General features: G+C 45.3%; 1 protein-coding gene across 1 annotated transcript in view; it reads right to left on the bottom strand.

Moving 5' to 3' along the window:
- The window catches only part of LOC109906183 (NHS-like protein 2), a 137,759-nt gene extending 125,665 nt beyond the window's left edge, over positions 1-12,094 (bottom strand). The window contains exon 1 of the mRNA XM_031791792.1: positions 11,498-12,094. Coding sequence (XP_031647652.1) covers positions 11,498-11,774 — 277 coding nt within the window. The 5' untranslated portion in view covers positions 11,775-12,094. The remainder of the gene's footprint in view (positions 1-11,497) is intronic.
- Between the last annotated feature and the right edge of the window lie 818 nt (positions 12,095-12,912).

Genomic DNA, 12,912 nt, shown 5'->3' with positions numbered 1-12,912 from the left:
GCTGAGCCAAAAAGTGCAGTGGACGGGAAAAATAACATGATTTAAAAGAACGAGAAAAGTTGAAGTTACGTAGCTGGAGACAAAAGGCTGGGCTTGCAGCCAAGACAGGAAGTTGTTCATATGTTTTTTTATTCTCTGGATTTCACCTGAATTCATCTCCCCCTCCTGATTCCCCTTCTCATTTGTCCCAACAATGACTGTCTCTCTTTATCCCTCTCTCTCTAGCACAACACTCACTGTCTCTCTTTATCCCTCTCTCTCTAGCACAACACTCACTGTCTCTCTTTATCCCTCTCTCTCTAGCACAACACTCACTGTCTCTCTTTATCCCTCTCTCTCTAGCACAACACTCACTGTCTCTCTTTATCCCTCTCTCTCTAGCACAACACTCACTGTCTCTCTTTATCCCTCTCTCTCTAGCATAACACTCACTGTCTCTCTTTATCCCTCTCTCTCTAGCCAAACACTCACTGTCTCTCTTTATCCCTCTCTCTCTAGCACAACACTCACTGTCTCTCTTTATCCCTCTCTCTCTAGCACAACACTCACTGTCTCTCTTTATCCCTCTCTCTCTAGCACAACACTCACTGTCTCTCTCTATTTCCTTTCCCATATCTAACCCTTCTCCATCCCATAACCCCCCCCCTCTCTCTCACCCATAACCCCCACTCTCCCCTTCTCTCTCACAGAATACCCCCCCCCTTTCTCTCTCACCCATAACCCCCACTCTCCCCTTCTCTCTCACCCAATACCCCCCCCCCTCTCTCTCACCCATAACCCCCACTCTCCCCTTCTCTCTCACCCAATACCCCCCCCCCCCTCTCTCTCACCCATAACCCCCCCTCTCCCTCACCCATAACTCTCATATATTCATTCAATTCAATTTAAGGGGTTTATTGAGATGGGAAACATATGTTAGCATTGCCAAAGCAAGTGAAATAGATAAACTAAAGTGAAATAAACAATAAAAATGAACAGTAAACATTACACTCACAAAAGTTACAAAGCAATAGAGACATTTCAAATGTCATATTATGTATATATGCAGTGTAGTAACAATGTGCAAATAGTTCAAAGTACAAAAGGGAAAATAAATAAACAAGTTACATTTCACAATGAGACCAACCATAACAAGACCCTATCAAATCATGAAGAGAGCATCTGAAGGCTCCAACAGAAACCTGTGTTTGGCCAGGTCTTCAGAGTAGTTAGCTAGTTGCTGACTGGTTGAGAACAGAGACAAGGCAGGGTGAGTTAGCTAGCTGCTGACTGGTTGAGAACTGAGACAAGGCAGGGTGAGTTAGCTAGCTGCTGACTGGTTGAGAACAGAGACAAGGCAGGGTGAGTTAGCTAGCTGCTGACTGGTTGAGAACAGAGACAAGGCAGGGTGAGTTAGCTAGCTGCTGACTGGTTGAGAACAGAGACAAGGCAGGGTGAGTTAGCTAGCTGCTGACTGGTTGAGAACAGAGACAAGGCAGGGTGAGTTAGCTAGCTGCTGACTGGTTGAGAACTGAGACAAGGCAGGGTGAGTTAGCTAGCTGCTGACTGGTTGAGAACAGAGACAAGGCAGGGTGAGTTAGCTAGCTGCTGACTGGTTGAGAACTGAGACAAGGCAGGGTGAGTTAGCTAGCTGCTGACTGGTTGAGAACAGAGACAAGGCAGGGTTAGTTAGCTAGCTGCTGACTGGTTGAGAACAGAGACAAGGCAGGGTGAGTTAGCTACCTGCTAACTGGTTGAGAACAGAGACAAAGCAGGGTTAGTTAGCTAGCTGCTGACTGGTTGAGAACAGAGACAAGGCAGGGTGAGTTAGCTACCTGCTGACTGGTTGAGAACAGAGACTCAGGCAGGGTGAGTTAGCTAGCTGCTAACTGGTTGAGAACAGAGACTCCGGCAGGGTGAGTTAGCTAGCTCCTGACTGGATGAGAACAGAGACTCCAGCAGGGTGAGTTAGCTAGCTGCTGACTGGTTGAGAACAGAGACTCAGGCAGGGTGAGTTAGCTAGCTGCTAACTGGTTGAGAACAGAGACTCGGGCAGGGTGAGTTAGCTAGCTGCTAACTGGTTGAGAACAGAGACTCAGACAGGGTGAGTTAGCTAGCTGCTAACTGGTTGAGAACAGAGACTCAGACAGGGTGAGTTAGCTAGCTGCAGACTGGTTGAGAACAGAGACTCAGGCAGGGTGATCTGGGCAGGGTGAGTTAGCTAGTTTCTGACTGGTTGAGAACTGGGTATGAGATATGGGTTATATGGGTAATATGGACGATATGGGTAATATTGATCATAATGATAATATGGGTAATGTGGGTAATATGGGTAATATTGATCATAATGATAATATGGGTAGTGTGGATAATATGGGTAATATGGGTAATATGGATGATACGGGTAATATGGATACTATGGGTAATATTAATCATAATGGTAATATGGGAAATATGGGTAATATGGGAAATATGGATCATAAGGGTAATATGGATAATACAGGTGATACAGGTAATATAGGTAACATGGATATGGGTCGTGTGGGTGATATTGATAACGTGGGTGGTATGGATAATATGGGTAATATGGGCCATGTGAATAATATGGGTAATATGCATAAAATGGGTAATATAGGTAATGTGAGAGAGAGAGAGACAGAGAAAGAGAAACACAGAGCGAGAGACAGAAAGAGAGAGAGAGACAGAGAAAGAGAAACACAGAGAGAGAGACAGAAAGAGAGAGAGAGAAACACAGAGAGAGAGAGACTGTTGTTCCATTAACAATTTTGATTCTCATTTTATTTATTTTTTTATATTGTAAGTATCCAAAGTAAGCTTTGGCAATATGTACATTGTTATGTCATGCCAATAAAGCAAATTGAATTGAGAGAAACAGAGAGAAAGAGAGAGACAGTGAGAAAAATCAAAATCATGAACCAATCAAAGGCCTCATAAATTCAACATTGGAAAAACGAAACAAAACCCCAAAGCCGACTAAATTGCTATCTGGCCCTAAACAGAGAATATGAATTGTCTGATTATCTCTGCTCTGTCAGAGATACGAAGCAGAGACAGATCCTTACCAAGTACAGGCTGAGTGACCAATTGTCAATAGAAACCAGCAGATATAAAAAGACATGGCTTCTCAAAGAGGAGAGTGTATGTGGTCACTGTACGACAGGGGAGGTAGAGACAGAGATGCACTTTCTCCTTTAATGTGAGAAATATTACTCGCCAAATATTCATTATTCACAGAATTACTACATTTATGCCAAATTGTAACTTATTAGCTGTTTATATTTTTACTACTGACTGTCAGCATTTTATTTTAATTTTGTAATTTTTTATTATTAACTACCATTTAATATTATTATTCATCATTATTTTATTACAATGTATGTTGTATTATATATATTGAATACATTGTTGCTTTAGAGAGAGAGAGAGAGAGAGAGAGAGAGAGAGAGAGAGAGAGAGAGAGAGAGAGAGAGAGAGAGAGAGAGAGAGAGAGAGAGAGAGAGAGAGAGAGAGAGAGAGAGAGAGAGAGAGAGAGAGAGAGAGAGAGAGAGAGAGAGAGAGAGAGAGAGAGATGTTCACCCATGACTGCGTGGCCACGCACGCCTCCAACTCAATCATCAAGTCTACAGGGAGGAGGTGAGGGCCCTCGGAGTGTGGTGTCAGGAAAATAACCTCACACTCAACGTCAACAAAACTAAGGAGATGATTGTGGACTTCAGGAAACAGCAGAGGGAACACCCCCCTATCCACATCGATGGAACAGTAGTGGAGAGGGTAGTAAGTTTTAAGTTCCTCGGCATACACATCACAGACAAACTGAATTGGTCCACCCACACAGACAGCATCGTGAAGAAGGCGCAGCAGCGCCTCTTCAACCTCAGGAGGCTTAAGAAATTCGGCTTGTCACCAAAAGCACTCACAAACTTCTACAGATGCAAAATCGAGAGCATCCTGTCGGGCTGTATCACCGCCTGGTACAGCAACTGCTCCGCCCACAACCGTAAGGCTCTCCAGAGGGTAGTGAGGTCTGCACAACGCATCACCGGGGGCAAACTACCTGCCCTCCAGGACACCTACACCACCCGATGTCACAGGAAGGCCATAAAGATCATCAAGGACAACAACCACCCGAGCCACTGCCTGTTCACCCCGCTATCATCCAGAAGGCGAGGTCAGTACAGGTGCATCAAAGCTGGGACCGAGAGACTGAAAAACAGCTTCTATCTCAAGGCCATCAGACTGTTAAACAGCCACCACTAACATTGAGTGGCTGCTGCCAACACACTGACTCAACTCCAGCCACTTTAATAATGGGAATTGATGGGAAATGATAAAAAATATATCACTAGCCACTTTAAACAATGCTACCTAATATAATGTTTACATACCCTACATTATTCATCTCATATGTATACGTATATACTGTACTCTATATCATCTACTGCATCCTTATGTAATACATGTATCACTAGCCACTTTAACTATGCCACTTTGTTTACATACTCATCTCATATGTTATACTGTACTCGATACCATCTACTGCATCTTGCCTATGCTGCTCTGTACCATCACTCATTCATAGATCTTTATGTACATATTCTTTATCCCCTTACACTTGTGTCTATAAGGTAGTAGTTTTGGAATTGTTAGCTAGATTACTTGTTGGTTATTACTGCATTGTCGGAACTAGAAGCACAAGCATTTCGCTACACTCGCACTAACATCTGCTAACCATGTGTATGTGACAAATAAAATTGGATTTGATTTGATTTGATTTTGAGAGCGAGAGAGAGAGAGACAGAGAGAGAGACAGAGAGAGAGAGAGAGAGACAGAGAGACAGAGAGAGACAGACAGAGAGAGAGTGAGAGAGAGACATAGACAGAGAGAGAGAGAGAGAGAGTGAGAGAGAGAGAGAGAGAGACATAGACAGAGAGAGAGACAGAGAGAGAGACAGAGAGAGAGACAGAGAGAGAGAGAGAGAGAGAGATTTGATATTTCCACAGGAAGGACAAGCTCTTCAGTTCACACTATCACATTCGGCAACTGACTGACAGCTTCCAGTGATGGTATACACAACACACACTCTCACTCACACACACACACTCACACACATGTCAAGGAGCGACAGAGCGAGGAACTGCTTAGATAAGGAGAAGGAAACTGAAAAAAGGAAACTGATACTCATCTTCAGTTGACTTAGAAACTATTACATGATTTGGCCTCTTGATCTCTCTCTACTTTTCCTCTCTATCTTTCTCTCTCTCCCCCCTTTCTTTCTACCTCTCTCTCTCTCCCTCCTCCCTCTCTCTCTCACCCCTTTTATTCCACATCTCTCTCTCTCCCTCCTCCATCTCTCCCCTTTCTTTCCACCTCTCTCTCTCCCCTCTCCCTCTCCCTCTCTCTCTCCTCTCTCTCTCCCTCTCTCTCTTCATCTCTCTCCCCCTTTCATTCCACCTCTCTCTCTTCTTCCTTTCTTTCTCTCTCTCCTGCTCTCTCTCTCCTATATATCTCCCACCTCTACCTCTTCTTCCTTTCTTTCTCTCTCCCTCCTCTCTCTCTCCTATATATCTCCCACCTCTACCTCTCTCTCTCCCTCCTCTACCTCTCTCTCCCTCACCCTCCTCTACATATACACCTCTCTCTCTCCCTCCTCTACCTCTCTCTCCCTCACCCTCCTCTACATATACACCTCTCTCTCTCCCTCCTCTACCTCTCTCTCCCTCACCCTCCTCTACATATACACCTCTCTCTCTCCTCTACCTCTCTCTCCCTCACCCTCCTCTACATATACACCTCTCTCTCCCTCCTCTACCTCTCTCTCCCTCACCCTCCTCTACATATACACCTCTCTCTCTCCCTCCTCTACCGCTCTCTCCCTCACCCTCCTCTACATATACACCTCTCTCTCTCCTCTACCTCTCCCTCTCTCCTCTACCTCTCTCTCTCTCTCCTCTACCTCTCTCTCCTCTCTCTCTCTCCCTCAGTGTAAGACAGTGAACAGAGGAGTTTGTAGCATATTCAAAACATTGGCATAACACTTGGTGAAACTTTCAGTAAAAGTGAATAGTGTGTTTAACTATTGGGAGAAATAACAGGATGAAGGAAGAGATAGCCTAACCAGAGAGGGTTTTTATCTCCCTGGAGAAAACCGATCATTTTCCTTTCTCCTGTGACTGGGTAAACAAAGACCTGTGACATCTTGCCATGTAGCAGGAGCTCCTTCAACGTGACTCCCACTGACCTCCCGTTAATGGTTTATATTTGTGTCTGTTGCTCAACTGTCAAAACAGCTGACACAACAATGTGACACAACAATGTGACACAACAATGTGACACAACAATGTAGTGAGTCATAAGAGTGTTGACCATTGAGTTACCACGGCAACACCTCTGTACTGTGGTTGACTACTGTTATGTTACGTCTGTGTTATAATTGTCAAATCAAATCAATCAAATGTTATTTTTCATGTGTAGCGAATAAAACAGGTGTAGGTAGACCTTACCGTTAAATGCTAATTTACAAGCCCTTAACCAACCATGCCGTTTTTTTTAAGTAAGAAAATATTTGCTTTAAAAAATATATATACTTTAACCTATCAAATATAAACTCCCAGTAATTGATTTGGTATTTACCAACATTTCAGCATCACTTTGCCTTCTTCAGGGTGACTTTAAAAAAAACTACAAAATAGAATAAAGTGAAGTTTTTTTTTAAATAACACAATAAAATAATAATAATGAGACTATATACAGGAGGTACCACTACAGAGTCAGTGTGGAGACTATATACAGGAGGTACCACTACAGAGTCAGTGTGGAGACTATATACAGGAGGTACCACTACAGAGTCAGTGTGGAGACTATATACAGGAGGTACCACTACAGAGTCAGTGTGGAGACTATATACAGGAGGTACCGGTACTGAGTCAGTGTGGAGGCTATATACAGGAGGTACCACTACAGAGTCAGTGTGGAGACTATATACAGGAGGTACCACTACAGAGTCAATGTGGAGACTATATACAGGAGGTACCACTACAGAGTCAGTGTGGAGACTATATACAGGAGGTACCGGTACTGAGTCAGTGTGGAGGCTATATACAGGAGGTACCACTACAGAGTCAGTGTGGAGACTATATACAGGAGGTACCACTACAGAGTCAATGTGGAGACTATATACAGGAGGTACCACTACAGAGTCAGTGTGGAGACTATATACAGGAGGTACCGGTACTGAGTCAGTGTGGAGGCTATATACAGGAGGTACCACTACAGAGTCAGTGTGGAGACTATATACAGGAGGTACCACTACAGAGTCAATGTGGAGACTATATACAGGAGGTACCGGTACTGAGTCAGTGTGGAGGCTATATACAGGGGGTACCACTACAGAGTCAGTGTGGAGACTATATACAGGAGGTACCGGTACTGAGTCAGTGTGGAGGCTATATACAGGGGGTACCGGTACTGAGTCAGTGTGGAGGCTATATACAGGAGGTACCACTACAGAGTCAGTGTGGAGACTATATACAGGAGGTACCACTACAGAGTCAGTGTGGAGACTATATACAGGAGGTACCACTACAGAGTCAGTGTGGAGACTATATACAGGAGGTACCACTACAGAGTCAGTGTGGAGACTATATACAGGAGGTACCGGTACTGAGTCAGTGTGGAGGCTATATACAGGAGGTACCACTACAGAGTCAGTGTGGAGACTATATACAGGAGGTACCACTACAGAGTCAGTGTGGAGACTATATACAGGAGGTACCACTACAGAGTCCGTGTGGAGACTATATACAGGAGGTACCACTACAGAGTCAGTGTGGAGACTATATACAGGAGGTACCGGTACTGAGTCAGTGTGGAGGCTATATACAGGGGGTACCGGTACTGAGTCAATGTGGAGGCTATATACAGGAGGTACCACTACAGAGTCAATGTGGAGACTATATACAGGAGGTACCACTACAGAGTCAGTGTGGAGACTATATACAGGAGGTACCACTACAGAGTCAGTGTGGAGACTATATACAGGAGGTACCGGTACTGAGTCAGTGTGGAGGCTATATACAGGGGGTACCGGTACTGAGTCAATGTGGAGGCTATATACAGGGGGTACCGGTACTGAGTCAGTGTGGAGGCTATATACAGGGGGTACCGGTACTGAGTCAGTGTGGAGACTATATACAGGAGGTACCACTACAGAGTCAATGTGGAGACTATATACAGGGGGGTACCGGTACTGAGTCAGTGTGGAGGCTATATACAGGGGGTACCGGTACTGAGTCAGTGTGGAGGCTATATACAGGGGGTACCGGTACTGAGTCAGTGTGGAGACTATATACAGGGGGTACCGGTACTGAGTCAGTGTGGAGGCTATATACAGGGGGTACCGGTACTGAGTCAGTGTGGAGGCTATATACAGGGGGTACCGGTACTGAGTCAGTGTGGAGACTATATACAGGGGGTACCGGTACTGAGTCAGTGTGGAGGCTATATACAGGGGGTACCGGTACTGAGTCAGTGTGGAGGCTATATACAGGGGGTACCGGTACTGAGTCAGTGTGGAGGCTATATACAGGGGGTACCGGTACTGAGTCAGTGTGGAGGCTATATACAGGGGGTACCGGTACTGAGTCAGTGTGGAGGCTATATACAGGGGGTACCGGTACTGAGTCAGTGTGGAGGCTATATACAGGGGGTACCGGTACAGAGTCAGTGTGGAGGCTATATAGCGGGGGTACCGGTACTGAGTCAGTGTGGAGGCTATATACAGGGGGTACCGGTACTGAGTCAGTGTGGAGGCTATATACAGGGGGTACCGGTACTGAGTCAGTGTGGAGGCTATATACAGGGGGTACCGGTACTGAGTCAGTGTGGAGGCTATATACAGGGGGTACCGGTACAGAGTCAGTGTGGAGGCTATATACAGGGGGTACCACTACAGAGTCAGTGTGGAGGCTATATACAGGGGGTACCGGTACTGAGTCAGTGTGGAGGCTATATACAGGGGGTACCGGTACTGAGTCAGTGTGGAGGCTATATACAGGGGGTACCGGTACTGAGTCAGTGTGGAGGCTATATACAGGGGGTACCGGTACTGAGTCAGTGTGGAGGCTATATACAGGGGGTACCGGTACTGAGTCAGTGTGGAGGCTATATACAGGGGGTACCGGTACTGAGTCAGTGTGGAGGCTATATACAGGGGGTACCGGTACTGAGTCAGTGTGGAGGCTATATACAGGGGGTACCGGTACTGAGTCAGTGTGGAGGCTATATACAGGGGGTACCGGTACTGAGTCAGTGTGGAGGCTATATACAGGGGGTACCGGTACTGAGTCAGTGTCATGCTATGTAATGTTATTAGACCAACACAAAGACAACATTATGAATTGAAAATCTTTGTCATTCATGACTGACGTTCCATTCTGCAATTGGAGAGTTGCTGAACTTACAATCTCATTATTGTCATACCAACATAGTAAATCACAAGTGTCCAATCTGAGTTACCATGGCACTTCACTGTGAGTTACCATGGCACTTCACTGTGAGTTACCATGGCACTTCACTGTGAGTTACCATGGCACTTCACTCTGAGTTACCATGGCACTTCACTCTGAGTTACCATGGCACTTCACTGTGAGTTACCATGGCACTTCACTGTGAGGTATCATGGCACTTCACTGTGAGTTACCATGGCAGTTCACTGTGAGTTGCCATGAACTTCACTGTGAGTTACCATGGCACTTCACTGTGAGTTACCATGACACTTCATTGTGAGTTGCCATGGCACTTCACTGTGAGTTGCCATGGCACTTCTATAATCTACTGTGGTTGACCTGTTATTCCACCAGCAGCACCACATGAAAAGTGTTTCTCTATGTCTGACTGTAGACATCATGACTGAGGTTCCACTCTCCAACTGAGAGCTGCTTAACTTACAATATATTTTTCACAGGAAATACATTTCTTCTGTTCTGTGTGTTCAGTCTCTGGTAGCTGCCTTGGTTTGGTTTGGCTTGGTTTGGCTTGGTTTGGTTTGGCTTGGTTTGGCTTGGTTTGGCTTGGTTTGGCTTGGTTTGGTTTGGCTTGGTTTGGTTTGGCTTAGTTTGGTTTGGCTTAGTTTGGTTTGGTTTGGCTTGGTTTGGCTTGGTTTGGCTTGGTTTGGTTTGGCTTGGTTTGGTTTGGCTTGGTTTGGTTTGGTTTGGCTTGGTTTGGTTTGGTTTGGCTTGGTTTGGCTTGGTTTGGCTGAACTCAAGCCAACAGGGCAGTGCAGAAACAGAGGTCGACAGCCTCAGACAGAACTGCTGTCACTTTTATTAGGTCCCAAATTGCACCCTATTGTGCACTACTTTAGACCTGAGCCCTATTCCCTATATAGTGCACTACTGTTGACCAGATCCCTATGGCACCCTATTCCCTATATAGTTTACTACTGTTGACCAGATCCCTATGGCACCCTATTCCCTATATAGTACACTACTGTTGACCAGAGCCCTATGGCACCCTATTCCCTATATAGTGCACTACATGTTGACCAGATCCCTATGACACCCTATTCCCTATATAGTGCACTACTGTTGACCAGAGCCCTATTCCCTATATAGTGCACTACTGTTGACCAGAGCCCTATTCCCTATATAGTGCACTACTGTTGACCTGAGCCCTATTCCCTATATAGTGCACTACTGTTGACCAGAGCCCTATTCCCTATATAGTGCACTACTGTTGACCAGAGCCCTATTCCCTATATAGTGCACTACTGTTGACCTGAGCCCTATTCCCTATATAGTGCAGTACTGTTGACCAGAGCCCTATTCCCTATATAGTGCACTACTGTTGACCATGCGGAATAGGATGCCATTTGGGACATCAAATCGTGCATCGCGTGCTGTGCTTCTATTTCTATTTGAATTAACATCTATCGGTGACACTGCCCTCGTCACGTTCATCGAATAAACTTTCTAAATCTGTAATCATGCGCGCTGTCGATATTCGCAATAGCCTATAGCTCGTGTCGCACCAAGTGACTTGGCGACAAAGTATACCGGTTGGGTTGCCACTGTGACACAATGTTGTGGCACGCGCAGCGTTTCCAGTGGCCGCTGATGAAGTGTGGCCCATACCTTAAGGAATATAGACAATAGACTACTGTTTTGTACCATGAGTGGAATATGAGTAGGGGTTAAAAAACACAAGTCAAAAGACAGAGTGAGAAAGCGGGAGAGTCCTATTTTGTAAACAACCGTTGAAAGCTGCAGAATGCACGGTTATGGCTAAGAAACGCACACAAGTGATGTTATCGTCACCCTTTACAGTATAAACATAGCATGATTTCTTTCCTCCACCATGTCCAAGTTACCTCAAACAATAACTGGCGATTATGAATCTCTCTCCCACACATTCTCAACTAAAAGTTGACCTCAGTGAGTTGAGCTCACTCCTACGGCCACACAAGTTATATAAAATTATACAGTGTGATTAATTTCTTACTCTTTGGCGGTGGCTTTTTGGAGAGCGCGGTGATGTGCCGTTGTAAACTAATCACCTTGCCCTCGAGCGTTTCCGACCGGAGACAGACAGACACGAGCTCGCCCTCGAGCTCTTCCAAGATGCTGACGGACTGTCGGGATAAATCCGAGAGCTGTCGGAGCACCGAACACAGAGAGAACCCGCACACGTCCACCAAGTCCCCGAAATTCGCATTTGGCCTCTTCGTGTCGTTTCTACAGACATCCTTGGGAACTAGCGTGCGCTTGTAGAAGGGCATTTTCCTTCCACACGCGCAAACCCAGTCGAAATATTATCCTCCTAAAGAAGCGTGTAATCCGTGCGGCAACCTCTGTTATTGTTTTTGAAGAGGAGCTGTAGTAAGAGTTGTTGCGAGTCCAGTGCGTTCATTTTTTTTTGCATTGTGATTGACTGTACACGACGCGGTGCTCTCCGCCTCGACACACCAGTATGGGCTAGGGTTGTTTGTCTCTGGTCTTCCCGAAGCGAAACCTGCTGCGGGGAGGAGGAAGAGGAATCAAATCCTCTGGTCTGATCTGAGGACAGCAAGACGTCACCCGACCCCGCACGTTGCAAAGATACTCTGGAACTTGAGACTATGTAAACTATTTGACTGATTATCTCAACTTTTTAGGCGCCTTTTAACTAATGCCACTTATATATAGAGGCAACCTCTCCATCTATCTCACATCAAGTGCAAGATAGAGGCCTATTTTTATTAGATACATAGACCTATCTATGTAGGCCGAGGCTATATCACCAATTTGGTCATACTTCCATGATTGAATACAACTAGTAACTGGTGCCATCTAAGGAGGTCTTCTCAACATCTCTCCATCACATTCCTGTCTGCACGCACACACACACACACACACACACTCACTCACTCACTCACTCACTCACACACTCACACACTCCCTCCCTCCTCCGTTCATGGCAAATACTGACCCTCTGACCCTTATAGATGAAAGAAAACACCAATATAATCCAGTTGCTCTCTCTCCATTTATCTCTCTCTCTCCATTTATCTCTCTCTCTCCATTTATCTCTGTCTCTCTCCATTTATCTCTGTCTCTCTCCATTTATCTCTCTCTCTCCATTTATCTCTCTCTCTCCATTTATCTCTGCCTCTCTCCATTTATCTCTTTCTCTCTCCATTTATCTCTCTCTCTCCATTTATCTCTCTCTCTCCATTTATCTCTGTCTCTCTCCATTTATCTCTGTCTCTCTCCATTTATCTCTCTCTCTCCATTTATCTCTGTCTCTCTCCATTTATCTCTGTCTCTCTCCATTTATCTCTGTCTCTCTCCATTTATCTCTGTCTCTCTCCATTTATCTCTGTCTCTCTCCATTTATCTCTGTCTCTCTCCATTTATCTCTTTCTCTCTCCATTTCTC

Source organism: Oncorhynchus kisutch, linkage group LG16 (genome assembly GCF_002021735.2).
Source record: "Oncorhynchus kisutch isolate 150728-3 linkage group LG16, Okis_V2, whole genome shotgun sequence".
Classification (NCBI taxonomy): Eukaryota; Metazoa; Chordata; class Actinopteri; order Salmoniformes; family Salmonidae; genus Oncorhynchus; species Oncorhynchus kisutch.
This window is presented reverse-complemented; position numbering and strand designations above follow the sequence as displayed.